General features: G+C 37.7%; 1 protein-coding gene across 8 annotated transcripts in view; it reads right to left on the bottom strand.

The window, feature by feature from the left end:
* The window catches only part of CSPP1 (centrosome and spindle pole associated protein 1), a 79,223-nt gene that overhangs the window by 40,058 nt on the left and 18,046 nt on the right, over positions 1-21,119 (bottom strand). For 5 of the 8 annotated variants that reach the window (XR_015794102.1, XR_015794101.1, XM_025167556.2 and 2 more), the window contains 6 exons: positions 20,832-20,912; positions 16,613-16,714; positions 15,343-15,749; positions 13,584-13,660; positions 9,850-9,943; positions 8,282-8,339 (listed from right to left, as the gene is read on the bottom strand). Coding sequence is in view for 6 of the 8 variants with exons in the window: in XM_025167556.2 (XP_025023324.1) it covers positions 8,282-8,339; positions 9,850-9,943; positions 13,584-13,660; positions 15,343-15,749; positions 16,613-16,714; positions 20,832-20,912 (819 nt within the window). In the remaining 2 variants the exon portion in view is untranslated. Of the gene's footprint in view, positions 1-8,281; positions 8,340-9,849; positions 9,944-13,583; positions 13,661-15,342; positions 15,750-16,612; positions 16,715-20,831; positions 20,913-21,119 lie in introns of those variants that run through there. The other 3 variants (XM_088131007.1, XM_088131008.1, XM_088131010.1) reach the window with 2 other exon arrangements.

Genomic DNA, 21,119 nt, shown 5'->3' with positions numbered 1-21,119 from the left:
GCCATGTATCGTGAGATTTTGAGTGAACACCTCCTTCCATCAGCAAGGGCATTGAAGATGAAACGTGGCTGGGTCTTTCAGCATGACAGTGATCCCAAACACACCGCCCGGGCAACGAAGGAGTGGCTTTGTAAGAAGCATTTCAAGGTCCTGGAGTGGCCTAGCCAGTCTCCAGATCTCAACCCCACGGAAAACCTTTGGAGGGAGTTGAAAGTCCGTGTTGCCCAGCGACAGCCCCAAAACATCACTGCTCTAGAGGAGATCTGCGTGGAGGAATGGGCCAAAATACCAGCAACAGTGTGTGAAAACCTTGTGAAGACTTACAGAAAATGTTTGACCTCTGTCATTGCCAACAAAGGATATATAACAAAGTACTGAGATGAACTTTTGATATTGACCAAATACTTATTTCCCCCCATGATTTGCAAATAAATTCTTTAAAAATCAGACAATGTGATTTTCTGGATTTTTTTCCCCATTTTGTCTCTCATAGTTGAGGTATACCTATGATGAAAATTACAGGCCTCTCTCATCTTTTTAAGTGGGAGAACTTGCACAATTGGTGGCTGACTAAATACTTTTTTGCCCCACTGTATGTAGTCTAAGTTTCAATACAAGGTCCTCTGTTACGTGACTTCTCCTTGATGGACAAGCTTCGGACAAATAAAATGAGACTATAATATACAACCTGAGAGGCATATTAGGTTGTATAAAAAACTAAGCAGCGGAACATGGTTTGTATATATTTTGAATCAGTCAGCTAATCTGACTAGAATGTGTTTTAAATACCTCCATCATAGCAAACCAAAAGGAGCTTTCATCGTTAAGTACTTAATATTTCATTTTCCTTTTAGTGGAAGAAAGCATATAATGAGATGTACCTAATATAATACCTAGATGTAGAAGGTGCCTCTACCAGGTCTGCCCACCCAACTAAGATAGTCTGGGGTGATCCAGAATTATTGCCTTTAGCTGTTATTTTCTGCCACCATCTTCTATTTCTCCTTTCAACCAGGATTACAGACACAGGCCAAAGAAGAAAAACAGCTTTCCCTTTTCTGCTGAGAGCACAAGGGCGCCATAAGCCCATTATCTGTTGCTCAATCTGGAGGACCTAGGTTTCCAATGCACATTATCAGGCTACAACCACAAAACATGAATACCTGTTCTGAATAGCATTTGGAGTTTTTAGGGAACACAGGAAAGCAAAAAAGGCTGGATAAAAAAATATACTTCAAAAGAGGAATTTTGTACAAAGAAAGAAACGGTAGGTTCAGCTAAGATAGTCATTATACTTTAAAGAAAGCAGCCTTGAAGACAATCAAATGCCTGCCTTGAGCATGTACAAAATATAAAGAAACTCTAATGTCACTCCCTCGAACTATTCACTGAACCTAGATGTCTGGGTTATATTCCCCCAGGCATCTTAGAAGATGTCATCCCTCAATGGGGTGGGGTGGGATATTAGATTCCTTTCTTTCCTTCCCCACAGCCAACCTTTGTTCCTGATTCAAAATAACAAAAGCTTCCATCAAACTCCTCTTGTGCTATTTAAACTCAAGGGAAGATGAACTGTTCTTGCTCAAGTACTGACCAACCAGCCCTCACACATTTATCTTACTAAAGGTAGAAGGAATTAGTCTAGAGATCTACTGTTGGTGTATTTTGTTTTAATAAGAATCTCTAAAAGCTCATGTTGCTAGAGGTACCCATTAAACAAGGGAAGGGTGAAAAGTGATGGAGACTGTGAAGAAGCAAGCATATGCCATAACATTCATATCTCTCAGTTCTTTAAGTATCTATGAAGGATGAAATGGTGTAACAGGCTGTGAGCTACAGATGGCACAGAATAATTTGTGATGCGGCCCAGCACAGGCATAGGCTAGAAGTGGTTTTTTTCCTTTAAGGACTGAACTGAATGGAAACAAATCATTGTTTTGCATGACAGTTTGTATTTGATAATATGCAGACCAGATGCCTGTGGCATGTACCACTGCCTATTGTTGCACAACATGCCAACCTAAAGATGACTTAGGATATCTTCACTTTAAAAAAGAAAGGCAAAAAGTTATTATTAAACAACCTAGAATTGTACAATTTCTCTTACAGAATTCAATTGTTTCCCTCTCCCCTTAGTCTGAGGGATAAAGGAGAAACTGTTTGGAGGTCAGAAGGCCCAAATAAATAACTATTTCCTTCTTGTAGCCTAGGAGGAAAAGTTCTCCAATGAGTTGGCAAACTGCCTCATGGCAATAAATGGAGATCAAGTGATTTTGCAGCTGGTTCCTATGGAAATTGGAAGAATTAACAGACTAAATCTACTTAGTTGTCTTAGATTTGATGCTCTTTTTTCCTCGAGGGGAAGAGAAGAAAGATCTAAGGACAGGTCAGAGGCAAAATGGATACTTTTAAGTATTGCAGAAATATAAGGCAACTATTTCTCCTTTTATACCTCTAAAAATTTCCCAAATAGTGTCTATTCCTACTCAGATTTGGAGTGGAGCCCTTGACATGTCTCACAAAGCCTAATGGAAGCTGTAGACTCACGACCTAAAGCTTCAACCCCATACAGGAAGGTAGGCTAAAGAAGTTGTAATATTGATTGCCAGAGACTTGAGAATAACTGTTCATTCAATCAGAAGAATTCTGCCAAGTTCAAGGGTTTGCTGGGAGTTGGAATTATTTCTCCTGCTTTTCCTGCTACCTGGTGGTTAGAGTAAAATATCCTCTGAACCACATTTTGAAGGGGGTTAGGTTAAAATGCTGCATTCCTTCTGTGATGCATTACTACTCCATTTATCTGGAGTAGTATCTTTACTTGAGCATTTTTGACCAAATTTGCCCCAATGGTAGCAATGAGTGGTATGTACAGGCTCCAAGCAGTATGAGCAAGAACTCATAAACTCCATCAGAACTGCATGGATACATGTGATTGTAGTAGGAATCTCTGAAATATCTGATGCATTCATTTAAGCTTAGTACAGGAGCACACTGTCTTCTTTTCCTGTGACTTTCACAGCAGGGCATTTTTCTGATGAAACTACAGTTTGGAGGAAAAGGGGATAGGCAGTGGCCCAAAACCCAGAGGAGTTAAACAATGAAGAAAAGGAGAAAAAAAAGAAGAAGAAATTGCATTGAGAGAAAGAGAACTGAAATTGAAATTAGCGAGAGAAAGAGAATAAAAGCAGTAAACTGTAAGAGAGAAGATGAAGGAGAAATTCTATCAATGAAAGGAAAAGTACACAGTATTGGAAATAATATTGAAATATAGCATAATCCATGCTTTTTGGGATAGTAAGAGACAACCCACTGCAATATGTTTCTTCACATCTGGGAATAATGTTTTCAAAAGTTGTACTATGATCCCTGAAATACAGACGCAGAGTAATTTAGTGTCAGTGATTTTCTGAACTACCATATTTTTTGCCATTTGCTAAATAGGCTAATAATAAAGAGAATTAGCTCAGTCACTATAATCAGCATGCTTGTTCATTCAAAAAAATTGGAAAAAAATATTTTAAAGAAGAGTAACATCTTAGAGCACTTAATCTGAAGGAGGTTGAAATATTTTCAATAAACATTTCTAAACATTAGCAAGCCAGAATTCAAGATAGATAGGCAGATACTCATTTAATTACTTAAAACTAATAAGAAAATTTAACATGTTAGAAATATTTGCTAGATAAAAATGTTTACTGAACATTCTAGGAGGTTGCAAAAAGAAGTGATAACAATGAATTTAATCCAAAAAGCATGCAGATTTCAAAAGCATCCTAACTATTCCAGATTCCATGACAACTACTTTTTTTTTTTTCAGTTCAGTTTTATAAAACTGAGAGAAACATGAAAGTATAACACGTTTCTGGAATAAAGCTTTTGCATCTCTATATAAGTTTTTAACTGCATCACTCTTGTGTTTGACCAGAAAATTGTTAATAGCTCTGGAACGCTATATGCTTAAATACTACAATCTCATCATGAAGAACAGCCATTGACAATATAGCAGTATCTTAAAATGTTTACCTTTCCTTCATTTAGTTGCAAGAGAGCGTATACAATAATGTTAGTACTTATGACTACAAAACTCCATAGATCACATACAAATTATGTTACACTCAATTTGTTACACATTTTTAAGGTTGCATAGTTGGTTTCAATACAATAGGAGAGTTTGTCTAATGGAATATTTTAAAAGTTATTTTGGATCAAAGAACATCTTGAAAAGGAACATTTGCTTCCCACTTTGCCATTTCAGAATTCAGTCTTACGTAACATGTTATCTGGAGTGCGTTCCACTGAATTCAATCAGATCTACTTCTGAGTTAGACATGTATTCTATAAATTCAAAAAAAATTTCAAGCTGTTTTTTGGGCTTAGTAGAATTTAGGAGATAGAGTGGGATAACTCAAAGGGCAAACATAAATACATCAGCACTTTCATTCTCTTTCATTAAATATATAATAACTACTGTATATTAACTCTAGTGAGAGCCAGTTTGGTGTAGTGGTTACAATATCAGGCTAGAAATGGGGAGACCGGGAGTTCTAGTCCTGCCTTAGGCACAAAGCCAGTTGGGTGACCTTGACACATTCTCTCAGCCCTAGGAAGGAGGTAATGACAAACCACTTCTGAAAAACCTTGCCAATAAAACTGCAGGGATTTGTCCAGGCAGTCTCTGAGAATTGGACATGACTGAATGGATAGGAAAAAAAATTAACTCTAGTACTTTCCCTATGCTATGTCCCACTTATTTCACTGGACTATATCCATGTATATTAAAGTATAGCAATTCTCTGAATCTCAATTAAGAGGTAAATTTAAAAATGATTTCAATCTCCTTAAGATAAGTACTCATTAGTTAATCAGACCATATTGTTACATTAGGAAGAAATCCCAAGTAGGTAGTATGCTCAAGTGATTAAATTGTGAAAAGTACTATCAGCTTTCAGTCAACTAATTCATTATTAATATAGTTTTTATTTTTTCCTTACGATATTAGCTATACCTACATTCATTCGTTCTTCTGTTATAGCTTATTTTGAGATACAGATTGTCCCACCATAAATTTTCCAAGGTAACTATATTCTGTTCTATGTACCAAGACAGTCGTATGATCTGCCTCTCGATAATACACATCACTGAGAACAAAGGGTATCTCCAGAAGATTATCATGACCCACAACTCAATAACCTATTTGCCAATAATCACCCAGCTAATATACCTGAAGATTATAGCTATTCTTGATAAGACAATGCAGCCTATTCTTTATTTTAAAAAAAAAAAGATTCCACTACATAATGACAGTTAATGATGTAACAAAGTACTATCCTGTAAGTATTCATAACATTTGTATATAAACTTCTGCCCAGCAACAAGCTCGTATCAGTCATTCTATTAAGGTCACGGGTAGGGGACAGAAACAAAATGTCACAATTTACATACAGTGGTGCTTACAGGTTTGTCAACCTTTTTGAACTTTTTATATTTCTGCATAAATATGACCTAAACCATGATCTGTTCTACGCACAAGTCCTAAAACTAGATAGAGACCGCCCAATTAAATAAATGAGTCAAAAACATTATATTTGTTCATTTATTTACTGAGGAAAATCATCCAAAGCTACATATTTGTGTGTGGCAAAAGTATGTGAACCTTTGCTTTCAGTAACTGGTATGCCCCCTTTGGGCAGCAATAACTGCAACTAAACATTTCTGGTAACTGCTAATCAGTCCTGCACATTGGCTTGGAGGAATTTTAGCCCATTCCCCCTTACAGAACAGCTTCAACTCAGGGATGCTCACAGGCTTCCTTTCATGAACTGTCTGCTTCAGGCCCTTCCACAACACTTCTATAGGATTAAAGTCAGGACTTTGACTTGGCCATTCCAAACATTAACTTTCTTCTGCTTCAATCATTCTTTGGTGGCATGACTTGTGTGTTTGGGTCATTGTCCTGCTGCATGACCCACTTTCTTTTGAGCTTCAGTTCATGAACAGATACCCTGACATTTTCCTGTAGAATTTGCTGGTACAATTCAGAATTCATAGTTCCATCAGTGACATCAAGCCATTGTGGTCCAGAGGCAGCAAAGCAGGCCCAAACCATGATACTGCCACCTCATTTTACAGATGGGATAAGGTTCTTACGCTGGAATGCAGGGTTTGCCTTTCGCCAAACATAACACTTTGGTGAAAACAAAAGCCAAAAAGTTCTATTTTGGTCTCATCCATCCACAGAACATTCTTTCAATAGCCTTCTGGCTTATCCACGTGGTCTTTACAAACTGTAGACGGGCAGCAATGTTCTTTTTGAAAAGTAGTGGCTTTCTCCTTGTAATGCTGCCATGCACACCACTGTTGTTCAGTGTTGTTCTGATGGTGGTCTCATGAACATTGCCATTCACTAATGCAAGAGGGGCCTTTAGTTCCTTAGACATTATCCTGGGGTTCTTTGAGACCTCCCAGAGTATTACACACCTTGCTCTTGGTGTTATCTTGGTTGGTCGACCACTTCTGTGGAAAGTAACAATGGTGTTGAATTGCCTCCATTTGTACACAATCTGCCTGACAGCGGACTGGTGGAGTCCAAACTCTTTGGAAATTGTTTTACAAACTTTTCCAGCCTGGTGAGCATCAGCAACTGTTTTTTGGAGGTCCTCAAAATTGTTCTTTGTTTGAGCCATGACACACTTCCACATCCCTGTGTTGTGAAGATCAGACTTAGATAATGAATACCCAGAATTCAGTTCTTTAAATAAGGCAGGACCTCCCACACTCACACCTAATCATTATACCATTGATTGAAACGCCTGACTCTAATTTCCTTTTCAAATGAACTGATAATCCTAGAGGTTTACATATTTTTGCCACACACACAAATATCAAAAAGATATTTAAAATCCTTTTCCTTTAATGGTTAATTTTTCATCAATATACTGGGCACCTACAATGCAACTTTTGCAACTTCTTTGTATCAATCTTTTTTTCAAATCAAGATTTTAACATCTACAGCATTACCAGTAAAATTGTACTGTTGCAGCAAAACAGAAAACAATAGAGAGTGAGATTAGATTTTCTGTTTAGCCACAGGAGTAGTTCAGAGAACACTGAAAAAGAGGTATTTGTCCTGTATTAAGGACCCTGGGGAAACCTAAGCCAACCAGAGGAAGTGTAAAGACAAGTAAACCACTTCTAGCTGGTAACTCAGAGCACAAAGAGCTGCCCATATTCCACAAAAAATAGATTTAGCTTTACAAGTAGCTTTCACTATCTTCAGGTTTTCTGAAAAGATACTATTTGGTACAGTCACCAAGTCTGAATATAACAGAGATAGGCAACCCTTAGCCAGCTGAGTACATGCAGCCCCCAGACTAATTTTCTTGAAGTTACGCAATGAAATGATTGGCTTTAATGACATTTTTGCATTTTTTTTAAAGGCAATAAAGCCTTAATAAGGTTTATTGGCTTACTGCACAAATCATGCCTTAAATCTCTCTCAACCCTTCTCCAAAATTCCAAATGCTTAAGTTCATGCCTTCCAATAACATCACCTTACCACTGTCACAGCTCTTTCAGCCCTCAGAAGCCCAATTTTTAAAAAATTAAAAACAAAATGTGACCTCCACCTGAAAAAAATTGCCTATCCTGATATAACTAAACAGTGCAGACCACAATCTTGACTTACAATTTTAAAAGCAATAATTTTCCATAAGCCAGGCCTTTGGATTCTGAAACAAAAAGTGCCTCAGATGCCTGTGAGTGTGCACAGAGCACCTGCCTGCAATTCTTTAAACCAAATACATTTTTTTTTCTGGACCACTCTACAGTTGTGGAGCTCAGCAGTGCAATCCCAGGAAAAGATCCAGCTACTTTAAGGAGTCACAAACATGTGCTTTGTGAGTGCCTTGTGCATATTTTTAAAATTATATCAAGGCTATGATGCAACCCTTGTTTGCTACTTTGGTAAAGAAAAAATCTTACTGCCTTCTTATACTGCTGAATTATAGAAATGCGCTCCCATATTGTAACTTACTTCTATTCCCAACTGACTAGTATTTGAACTGCTACACAGAAGAAGAATTATCTTATTTGGGTAAGTAACAATCCTGTATAACATGAACGGGATAGAAGATTGTGGTTAAATAGTAAGTATCAGCAGTCCTACTAACCATCTGATATGAGATGGAGCAACTTAGATAGGTATTAGCTCTATTTAAAAATGTCTCACACACACTTTAAATCAGTTAGTTAGACTTGAAAAAGAACTAAATAATTCATTCACCTTTTTCTCAGGATCTACAACTCCCGATGCAGCAACAGGGAGGTCAAGCTCCTTTTCACTATTAAAGAAAAAGAGAGAGAAACACACCTTCACTGATGATTAACACACAATATTAGCCTGAGATATTTTATTTAGCTAAGGCAATTCAACATGATATACAGATATTGTAATCCAGATCTTTCAGATCCAAGCTGAACCATCAATCCCAGAGCTGGAAAAGCTATAGCTCAAGCCACTGTAATCAGTTCTCAGATACGATGGAAACCAACAGATCCACCTAATGATCTGGAGAGCCATAGATCTATCCAATAAACTAAATCCCTCAATTCAGAGAGGAGACCTCCATAGCTGGATGATACTTTTATCAGAACTAACCAAAATGGCATTAAAGAGTATGAAAGCATCAGCATTCTCCAAAACATGTCAGCAGACAGATCTCAAAGGATAGGAAGAAGCAAAAAAGTCCAAAATTTACCACAGATGTTTTCAATCATGAGGTCTGTATTTTGGACATTTCCTTCATCTCAACCTGTATCTACTGTAGCTTTTTTTAAAAAAGCATATAGCATTTTGCTATAAATTTTGATTAATTTAAAACAAAGTTCATACATTTAAATCTAGAACAGAACAGGCTTGTAGAATCAAATTTGCTTTTGCTATACATCTGACTTCCACAAACCAGCACATGAATACTTGTATTTTTGCATTAGAACCTGTTTCATATTTATGAAAATTCTTGTCAAAATGGTGGCAGATTTTAAGATTCCTATAAAGGAATACATGCTGTGATGAAATAAAATGTCCAAAGTGATTTTACTACAATCAGTTTTGTAAAAGCCCATCCAACTATAGTATCATCCACAAAATGTGTTGCATTATTTTTGCACTTATTAACATACTGAAGTCTCAAGAGAATATTCTTCTCCAGTATGTGGTTCGAAGATTAAAATACAATTCATACAGAAAAAGAAGTTACACAATTATCATGTAGATACATTATTTTATATACAGGTAGGTCTCAATTAGTGCAATTAATGAATCCCACGAAATGATTGCATTACTGTATTCGAATTCACACTATTCGAAGTGATATTTCTATGGGTAATTGCTTCCAGCTTGATGGAAATAGGCAATTAACATAAATTTTATATGTTTATTAATGAAATACTATAAAACAGTAAAAGAGGATAAACATATATCCAAAGTGTATCTGCTATCTCCTAAATTCTGCTGTAGTTTTTCAAATTAGCCTCTTCTTTTTTGAGCTTTCCTCAAGTGGAACCTTCCTTTTCTCCATTTTGCACACACAACAATTAGCATCTAAATCCCCAATGGCAAATGTGTATGCACTAGCCTCAACTGTGCCATGCTACCCTTGCACTAACTGCATTTCGGCTCACATTAAATGTGACCTAGTATCAATTTATGATTTGCACTAAATCGAATATTGCACTATTCAAACTCGCACTAATCACAACCTACATACAACCTTTTTTATACAACCTATAAAAAAAAGTTTTATGACTAATCATTCATCAAATAATTTTTAACCAATAGCCTTCTATTACCGTCTCTTATTTCTTTGCTGCTCAGCCATTTGCTCCATTAATTCCTGCCTATATTGTTCTTTTCTTCTCTGAATAAGCTCTCTGTCTTGACCTCCTAAAAAGGAAATAACACAGAAGCAAACATCTTTCTCTTCAGCCAAAGATATGCCATATATATTTCTACTACATAATTCCATTAACATTCTAACCATGGTAAAAAACATCCTTATATCCAGAGCCTGAACTACAGCTTACTCCCTAGATAACAAACCAGATAAAACAGGTATCTGCAAATCCCACTGGAATTAAATAATAAAGTACAGTCATGTGAAAAAGAAAGTACACTCTCTTTGATTTCTATGGTTTTATGTATCAGGACGTAATAAAAATCATCTGGTCTTTAGCAATTCTCAAAAATAGGTAAATACAACCTCAGATAAACAACAACACATGACATATTACACCATGTCATCATTTATTCTACAAAAAGACAGCCAAAATGGAGAAGCCATGTGTGAAAAACTAAGTACACCTTATGATTCAATAACTTGTAGAACCACCTTTAGCAACAATAAGTTGAAGTAATCATTTTCTGTATGACTTTATCAGTCTCTCACATCATTGTAGAGGAATTTTGGTCCACTCTTCTTTACAACATTGCTTCAGTTCATTGAGGTTTGCGGGCGTTTATGCACAGCTCTCTTGAGGTCCTGCCACAGCATTTCAGTTGGGTTGAGGTCTGGACTTTGACTGGGCCATTGCAACACCTTGATTCTTTTCTTATTCAGCCATTCTGTTGTAGATTTGCTGGTGTGTTTGGGATCATTGTCCTTTTGCATGACCCAATGTTGGCCAAGTTTTAGCTGTTGGACAGAGGGCCTCACATTTGACTCTAGAATACTTTGGTATACAGAGGAGTTCATGGTCGACTCAATGAACACAGGTCCTGTGGCTGTGAAACAAGCCCAAATCATCACCCCTCCACCACCGTGCTTGACGGTTGGTATGAGATGTTTGTGCTGATATGCTGTGTTTGGTTTTCGCCAAACGTGGCGCTGTGCATTATGGCCAAACATCTCCACTTTGGTCTCATCTGTCCAGAGGACAGTGTTCCAAAAGTCTTGTGATTTGTTCAGATACAACTTTGCAAACCTAAGCTGTGCTGCCATGTTCTATTTAGAGACAAGAGGCTTTCGCCTGGCACCCCTTCCAAATAACCCATATTTGTTCAGTCTTTTTCTAATTATACTGTCATGAACTTTAACATTTAACATGCTAACTGAGGCCTGTAGAGTCTGAGATGTAACTCTTGGATTTTTTGCAATTTCTCTGAGCATTGCAGAGTCTGACCTTGGGGTGAAATTGCTGGGATGTCTGCTCCTGGGAAGATTGGCAACTATCTTGAATATTTTCCACTTGTGAATAATCTTCCTCACTGTAGAATTATGGACTTTAAATTGTTTGGAAATGGCCTTATAACCCTTCCCAGATTGATGGGCAGCAACAATTGCTTCTCTAAGATCACTGCTGATGTCTTTACTCTTTGGCATTGTGTTAACACATACCTCAATGCTCAGACCAGCAAACTCCTAAAACCTCAGCTTTTATAGATGAAGTCACACTTGCTGATGAACAATTGATCAAGGGCATTTGATTAGCAGCACCTGGCTGCTACTTAGCCTCTTCATACCTATAGAAACAGTAAGGGTGTACTTAGTTTTTCACACATGGCTTCTCCATTTTGGCTCTCTTTTTGTAAAATAAATGATGACATGGTGTAATATGTCATGTATTGTTGTTCATCTGAGGTTGTATTTACCTACTTTTGAGAACTGCTAAGGACCAGATGATTTTTATTATGTCCTGATACATAAAACCATAGAACTCAACGAGGGTGTACTTTTTCACACGACTGTAAATTGCACTCAGTGCCGTTTCCAAGTGAACCATTTTTCATATTACTGAAAGATCAATAATAACAATTCTCAGGGAAGCAACAGCACAACAATTATATCGTACTTACTAGGAGTCATACCTGCAGATGGTCTCTAAAGTCAAACAAGAACAAATTCAGGAGATCCAATCCACTATATCTCAGCCCTTGAGTTAATTTTTTGTTTTCAAATTTCAAATGCACCAACCAATAAAAGTACTAGAGGATAATGCAATGTTTAATCAGCTTTATCCAAAGCACCTATTATTTTTGGAGGATGAGAAAGCAGAAGAAAAGAATTTATATATTCTAATGTTTTTAAAATATCTAATATTTATAAGTTGCTCCCTCAGAATAGTGGTTCACCTGAGAGTGGCAGAAGAGAGAATGTTAGAGAATGTTGGAAGTTTAAGGAAATGAAAATGAGAGAATTGCTGTTTGAATGAAGACAAATGTGACAGATGATCTGAGAATGAGATCATGAGCTGGGCAATAAAATGCAAGAAATTTTGGACTGGTGAAACCAGAAAACATTACACAGAAATTAGCACCTATCTGCCAGAAAGCTGCTACATAGGAGGCCGCATCACTGGAGAACAGTAATATATCTGGCAGTGGGAGGTATCTATGTGGATGGTGCCCCCACCATGGACAACTGCTTGAGGAAGAAGAGTTGCTGCTGCCATTAACATCAGAGATGAGATGCAGAAAGCAGCAGCTGGGGTTCATGTATTTGAAATATACGTAGTCCTCACTTAACATCCACTCTTTCAGCAACCATTCAGGACTTACAATGGGTCCTCATAGTTGCAGCCATCACAGCGTCCCCACAGTCAAGTGATCATGATTCAGGCACTTGGCACCAGTGCGCAATTACAAAGTTGCAGTGTCCTGCAGTCACATGATCACCATTTGTGATCTTCACTGCCAGCTTTCAACAAGCAAAGTCAATGGGAAAGCCAGCAGGAGGTCGCAAATGATGATCACATGACCACAGGACACTGCGATTGTTTGGGATTCGCCTAATGACAGTAACTGGGACTGCCAGAACTGCCACTGTAAATTGGTACAGTCACATGATGTTGCACCTTACTAACGCGTCACTTAGCAACAGAATTCCCAGTACCAGTTCTGTGGGTAAGCGAGGACTACCTGTAGTAGGGCCTTTGATGGCTGGAGGAAGATATGACAGGAGGCTCTGGGTAGGAAGTTGTATAAGAAGGGAGACTCTCAATTAATTAATTAATTGAATTTATATAGCTGCTCATCTCACTTGCATGTAAGTACAGGTCCCTCCTCCTAAATCAGTTGCCCCTGCCCTGGGCCCAAGTAACTGAATTGGTTTCTGGCTCCTGTTGGTAAATGCCAGGTCTATGTGCGATAATACTCTGTCTGCTCATAAAGTGTTGATAAAGCTTGTGGACCTGGTGTGTATTACTGAGATATGGATGAACAGTGATATGGAGTGGGCCTATCAAAAATCTGGTAAGCTGAGTTTCAGATCCTACAGCGATTGTGATACCAAGGTAAGGAAAGAAGGTTTGCAGTAACTGGACTGCAGGTGTATGTGCATGAAATTGGGCTGTTCGGACAAGCTGAAGCTGCTGATGGGATACCAACTGTCTGTCTCCCTGACAGTGGCCTCCATAACCTCCTGGATCTCAGGTGCTGGCAAGAATTCCTGATAAGATTGCTCCAACTGGACCTCTTCCCAGTCATCAATCCTAATTAGTTCCTTGGTTTAATGAAGAGCTAAGGAAAATGAAGCAATTGAAAATAACCACTGCATGTACTATCAGAACATAACATTTTTCAAACATACCAAGTATGAGTCCTGTGGCATATGGAACTCTATCAACAGCAGTCTGTACTTGCTCAATAGGAGAATTTCCTTGACTTCTGAAATGAAAGAAGGGATAAAGAATAAGCCATACTAAATCATTTTTTTAAAAAAATATGGAAAGTTTAAGCAATCTTGGATTAGGATTTAATGATAAATCCTAAAGTATCAAAAATATAATTTAAAGGAATAACTTACAGAGTTGCAGAAGTGTCAAAACAGATGCTGATAAAAATTGTTTGTGCTAGTCCCAGGGCTACACTCATCAATCATTCTTGAGCAGGAAAGAAATTATAAGACAGGTAGTCCTTGCTTAACAACCATTCATTCAGCGACCATTTGCAGTTATGGTGGCACTGAACGAATGGTACTTACACCTGGTCCCCGAAGTTACAGCCATTAGTTACGCACGATGTTTTTGGAAGGCCTCAGAAGCTGCCTCACATAGGGCCAGGCTGGGCACGCCTCATCAGCAGCGGGATGATGATGGTGAAGGTCAGCTGGGGGTGACAGGGCCTGCAGAGCGCAGGGTGGCTGGGGCTTTGCGCTGTGGCACTGGGGTGGCTGGCTGCAGCATGGGGCTTGAAGTAGAGGCCCAAGAGTGGCAGTGGCGGCCAGCTTCTGAAGGCCCCAGGCTTCTACTTCAGCCCCAGTGCCACTTCCACCACCAAGGAGTGCCACTGTGCAGGGCAACCAAGAGACGGGAGGAGATAGGCAGGTGGGGGAATTCAAGAGGAGGCAGTCCCTCACCTTACCAAGGCTCAGGGGTTTGGGAGGGACCAAGCCAGGAATGGCTTGGATTGGGGTGGGTCCTCGCCTAATGACCAGTGGGATTTGGTTAATAATGGCAATGGGGACTGCTGGGATTGCCAATGCTAAGCGATGTGGTCATGTGATGTCACACTTTACAACCACATTGCTTAGCAATGGAAATTCTGGTCCCAATTACCGTCGTAATCCCAGGACTACCTGTATTAAAAAAGAAGCCATTAGTCAATCGTGTATTATTCTCTTTTTTAATTTGTCACTGATACCAATCCATATGGGAATAGCTAAATAATTGATGAAAGCATATCCATGTTTTAAGATTAGTACTTTGTAACTGCAAAACTGAACCATTATTTCAGGGGATTTAAGCATAATTTCTACACATTTTTAATTTCCACAAAAAGAGTTTATTTCAAGGGAAGAAGACAATCTTTACTGAATACAGTACTTAAGGCTGAGAAGTTAGGGAAAAGCCAAAGTGCTGGAGTTACTCGGAAGAGAAATATCTGGCACCTGTTTGCTAAGCATATTATGATGGGGGTTTATTTGGGGTCTTCACTTCTAGGGCATTCTAATGCTCTTTTTTTTTATACAAAATACTGATATTTAACATTATTCTGATTTCATGATCCTCAGATCTTGGAACAAAAAGTCTAGGTATCAGAGTGGAATAATCTCAAGGGAACATATTCTAAGATTAATATTTATTCATTTTACATTCACTCAAATATATGTATATATTTCCTTCAAAGCTTCTGGAAAACAGTACTCAATGTATAAATATGGAATTAGTATGGTGTAATAATGTTCTGAATAAAGAATGAGATAACTGAGAGCTGATAGGTATTGTACAACTACTGGCCTTAAGACAGTTATCCAGGATAGAGAGGGCTAGCTTGGGACAGTTTAACTCAGGGAGAAAAATGCTACCACCATTCACCATAAAGTACACTAATAAGGAAGGTAAACTTACCTTTGGGCATGAAAGACCCGCAATGGTTTTTTGTCATAATCGCTTTCATATCGAAACCTGGGATCCATTTCATCATTTATTTCAGGATCATGATCCTCACACTTGTGATGCCTTTGGGAACAGTTTTCAGGTTTGCTATCCAGCTTTCCTTGCTTTCGACTGGAAATGTTCAATTTTTCATCAAGTGTTTTATTCAGTAATGAGTTCCCAAATCCAGTTTCAGTATCTGGTTTATGTTGTTGGTCTAGCAATAATTTTATATTTGATAATCCTTGATAGGTATCTGTAGATGTATAAGCATCTTTCTTGCAGGATTCTTCATCTTTTTGAGAAGACGCATTTGGAGCATATAATTCTGATTGGACTCTGCTAACAGCAAAATTTTGCTTATGTATATCTGTGTCATGCTGTTAATACAAGACAAATATTTAAAGACTAAATACAACAAAATGATTTTAGTTTATTTATTTCAATTTTAAACCACATTTCAATTTTAGTTAGCCATTTTCGCAATCAATTCAAAAAGGAAGAGGAAATAATAATGGCAGCTTTAAATAACCACAATGAACTGCTCTCAATATAAGACATGCAATACAAGATACACAATGGAAGAAGTCTTATATTTGGTAATGCCATGACTTTAAAATGCCCTGTCAAGAGAGATCAGATTAGCACCCTGTATTTGTTTGGGCACCAACTTAAATTTTTTTCATTTTGCTAGCTGTTTAACCTTTTACAAGTTTAATCTGTTGGGGTGGGTTGGTACCTAGTTGAAATGGCTCTATATTTCAGGGTTTTTTCACCCACTTTTATAGCAGATATTTTATAGCTTTGAGACAGTTGATGTGTCATTTTATCAGTATACCAATTGTACAAGGTGATAGATAGCCTAGACATTTTTTAAATAAATACAGAGAGAAAAGATGATATGATGGGAAGCATCATCATTACTTTTCCTTTTCATTCACATATTTACAGACAGCAAGCAAGGTAAAAGAGGTAAAAAGAGCAAGTTTAGATGATGTCATACACACACTTCTTCCTGATAAAAATCTAGAAACAAAACAGCCAATATTACATTGCCTCAAACTATGTTAGTCCACCAATTCCTCATAAGTACACAGAAGTCTGTATTTACAAAATAATGGATTTATACTATATATAGGAACAGAAAAAAGATTATGATCAGTCTCCAATTAACCTTTCTTATAGCTTAATCATAGATATCATTTCATTGTTTCTAGCACGATAGAAAAAATCTGTGGTTTACCTCTGTTTGTTTCTTCCCTACTCTTCTTAACCTTTCATTCCATTCTTCCTTTTCCCTGAGATACTGATTGTATTCCTTGTTTCTTTCAAGTCTTAACCTGTCCTAGAACAAATATCAGAAATTGCACAAGAGCAGCAAAAGGTTTTAAACCATAGGGACATGATTTTTCTATATAAGAAGCACGATTGCAAAAAAGCTCAGTTTTCATTAGTTTCCATTTTATATGGATGATCTGTTAGCATACAAAAACACTGTGACTTTAAATGTAATTAAAATAAAGGCTTCCAAGGGTGGCTGGTGTGGGTCTTCCGGGCTGTGTGGCCGTGTTCTGGAAGTTTTGTTTCCTAACGTTTCGCCAGCACCTGTGACCGGCATCTTCAGAGTGCAGGAGCACAGACAGGAGCAGTTCTCTCACTGCTCCTGTCTGTGCTCCTGCACTCTGAAGATGCCGGTCACAGGTGCTGGCAAAACGTTAGGAAACAAAACTTCCAGAACACGGCCACACAGCCCGGAAGACCCACACCAGCCATCGTATGCTGGCCGTGAAAGCCTTCGACAATACAAAGGCTTCCAAGGTTTATTTAGAATTTCATATTCCAGAGACCAGTATAATGCAAAATGTATTTTTCCAAAACAAAACAAAGCTTCACCAGAACAGGGAAATCATAATCTGATCTTCATTTTTGAAGGTACAACAGCTCCTGCCTTTTTAGCATTAAGAACATAAATCAGTAGGAAGTAGTCTGAACAACATTTTCCCTAAAACTTTACTATGTGATCATTTCTGTATGCCAGCAGGAATGCAATAACTACTTATTCAATCACATGGGAAATTATTTTGAAATCAGGAGTTGGTAGAGTAACATGTAGACTAGTTTTAAGAAAATGGCCCAGAAAGAATTTGAACTTAAATCTTACTTTACACTACTCATCGCAACACATTAATTTTGACTCTTAAACTTTATTTTCTAACTTGCACGCCCATTGGGAAAGGCGCCAATCCTCTCAAGAATTATAAAATACAACATATAAACACCTTAACCACTACACTACTGGCTCTCTACAAACTACAAATCTTTCAAAGAGAAATGTAAAGGGACATTCTAATTACTCAAATTTCTGTTTGGAAATGAACTGCCAAGCTTCATACATCCAGGCAATTTCTGACTTTTGACTACTTTCTCCTTCAGAGAGTACTGTAGAGGAAAGCACAATAGAAGCCACTTTCTTTGACTTGATCCTAACTAACAGAGGAGACTTTGTAGAAGAAATAGAACAGAGTGACTCTGGGAGAAAGTAACCACGTAATATTGAATTCCTTATATTAAGGGAAAATAATACTGAATATAGACAAATAAATGCCAGGGGTTTCAAGAAAGGTATTAAGCCTAATGGGCAAAGGAAAATATGGATCAATTCAAATTCCTAAAAACTGAACTATGAAAAGCACAATTGCAAATAATTCCAACAAGAAAAAAAATGAAGAAATGAGAAGACATCAATGTGGCTACACAAAAACTTTAATGCAAAACTGAATTCCCCCCCAACCAGTGATACACATATTCTGTACAGAAGGTGGAAAGAGGGAGAACTCACCAAGGAAGAGTACATACAGATAGCCCAGAACTGTAGAGGAGAGCTAATATTTATAATGAGCTGAAGCTAGCTAACGATTCCAGAAACAACAAACGGCTTCTTCCAATATTTTCAAACGCAACAAGAAAAGTCAGCATATCAGCTGCTCAGTGAAGACAGCAAAATGCTAACAGGTGATAAAGAATAGGTGGAACTACAGTACTCAGTTCCTCTTTCGGCTCAGTCTTCTTAAAGAAGAGAATATATATTTCACCAGATAACTTGAAGAACCCCTTGAGGAAGCTGGTAACACAAAACTCTATGGAATAGCCAATACCCCAGAAGACAGAAATAAATTCAAAATTATCTTGATAGGTTAAGGAAATGGGCAGAAAATATCAGAATTAAATTTAATAGGGACAAATGCAATGTTGTTCACTAAGAAAAAGAAATCAAAAGCATAGATGTAGAAAGAGAAATCTTGGAAAAGTAGAGGACCATAAGTTGAAAATTAGTTAGTTGAAAATGCATTAGCGGGACACATTGCTAAAAAGACAAATTCTAGTTTATGGTGAAGCAATGAAGGGATATGTCACTGCTCAAGGAACACAGAAATTAGGGCACAGAGGATGCTGGAGAGCCTTCCATTCCTTCAGATATGACACTGCCACATACAGAAGCCTCCCCAATTGACGTGTCAGGAGACCACTTCAGTTCAAAATCCCTGAACTCTGCAGAAGCAGGCAAGTAGATGACCCCACCTAGACCTGGCAGGCTGGCTGCCTCATCAGCACTGGCTGCACAAAAGGAGCTAGAGCTATGCACACACAGCCACAGCTCGTCAGTTGCTAGAAGCAACTTCTGCAACTTGCTCCATGTTCTAAGTCTCTCATTCCTATTACCCTCTTACCCCCAGTTTATTACTGAGCTCAACTCTGGCTAACCTCTTAGCATTCCAAGACTTCACTATGCTCTCCAACCTCAAATTGCTCAATCTTGCTTTACATCTCTTCTTCAGCTCTTGGCAAACTCAGGGTACAGATACACATCCCATGCTCTCCTTCCCAGTAACTCCATCTAAGACTCATGTTCTTCTTTCCTTGCCAACTGCTACTTGCCCTGTCTGCATACACACACACTGTGAATCCAGCTCTTCATCATCTTGCTGTTAACCTCCAACCTAAGCACACTCCTGTAGTTAGCTATGACTCCTCAGAAAGCCCTGCATGCAGATGCACAGACTGCACATGCACTGCACCCTATGGCCAAGTGCTCTGGCATTCCTCCCAGTTCCTGAAGTCAGCCTCTGAAAGTATAATTTCACATACGTACAGTTTCCAAATGATGGAACTAATAGTTCCACTATCATCTGTATTGGTCAGACTCCACCTCAAAGTGCTGTGTTCAATTTCATGGCATGACATATTACAAAACAGGGCATAACATATTATGAAACATTCACTGAATAAGTGGAAAGAACAGCAAGAATGATCAGAGAGCTGGAAACTAAATCTTATGAAAAGATACTGAGAGAACTGGGTATGTTTAATCTTAAAAAAAGAAGGATTACTTGAGAAGAGACATATTAGGACTTCTGAAAGTCCAGTTTTGCTATAGGCAATGTGAGGCAACCTGGCCACTTTAGGGGAATGAAGGGGGCCACGGCTTGGAAATGCCAATTTTTTGTAGTGGCATCAGTCCTTTAGAATGGCCTCCCAATGGACATCCAATTGGTTCTGCCTTGGATTGCCTTCCAGAAATAGCTCAAAATTGAGCTCTTCCAGAGGGTATGATACCATCATTGGCTTTGGCCAATGATATATACTGGCTTTGTTATTGAATTTGTATTTTATGTTTATTGGCTTGTAGATCTGTTTATTGTGTAGTGTTTATTGTGTACTTTATCTTGTGAACTACTAAGAGTACTTTGGGATTGTGGCAGACTGTAAATGTGATAAATAAGTAAAGAATGCCAAGACTTGTTTTCTATTACTTCAGAGCACAGGATACAGAAAAATGAGCTTAAGCTGCAAGAAGGCAGATTCTGTTTGAATGTTAAGAAAAGATTCCTAAGGGAACAGCAGTTTGGCAATAGAAATAGCTACCAGGGGAGGTAGCGAGCTTCCCTTTGCTCAGCATATTCAACAAAAATAGATTCATCTCTTTACCAATAGATTCTTTGGTCTAGAATCCAAATACTGCAAATTACTGGATTAACATGGAGTAGTATCATGAGAGTTTTATCTCAATGAAGAACACTATATATGGCAGTCTCACTGGTTTTCTGAACTAATGTGGTTATCAAGAAACACAATAAAATTCTGTTATTATATATGTAGATTATAGCACAGCTCTGATAACAGATTATCAAATATCATGAAAAAAAAAAGATTTTTGTATGCAATAAATTCCACACAAATTGAGAAAAAATATTTCATTTCTGTATTTAGTTAAATGCTGTTTTAAGCAACTTCATATAGCCCACAAATTCAAAAGAGATGTCTATGGATATGACAGGAGACAGTGTGGAATGGCTGATATTTCATATCACCAACAAAAGTAGAGGATTTCATTTTGTGGTTGTAATACACAAAAATATATAATTTCCAACTCACAACAATTTGTTAAGTTTCCATAAACCTACCTTAGCGGACCTTCTGTCACAAATAGGAAGAGAAAGTCCCTGAGTATATGGGTCAACTTCACCTGATGTTAAGTATCTTTTCTACAAAAAATAAAATCAATAAATATTTAAATCCAATGTTCCTAGACATTGTAAAAATAATAATTTAAAATAAACATAAACTTATGTTCTAAACTAAGTAATAAGAATTTAAGCAGCACATTTTCAAGATTTTCAAACATGTTTAATTGTATAATCTTTTGTTTCAAAATATAATCTCTGTGTTCAACAGCATTTACTTCCTTAGTA

The sequence above is a fragment of the Python bivittatus genome, unplaced genomic scaffold (assembly GCF_059951505.1).
Source record: "Python bivittatus isolate LINGU-HERP-01145 unplaced genomic scaffold, Pbiv_v1 ctg000840_np1212, whole genome shotgun sequence".
Taxonomy (NCBI): Eukaryota; Metazoa; Chordata; class Lepidosauria; order Squamata; family Pythonidae; genus Python; species Python bivittatus.
Note: the sequence above shows the minus strand (reverse complement) of the source record. Positions and strands in the feature narration are given on the sequence as shown.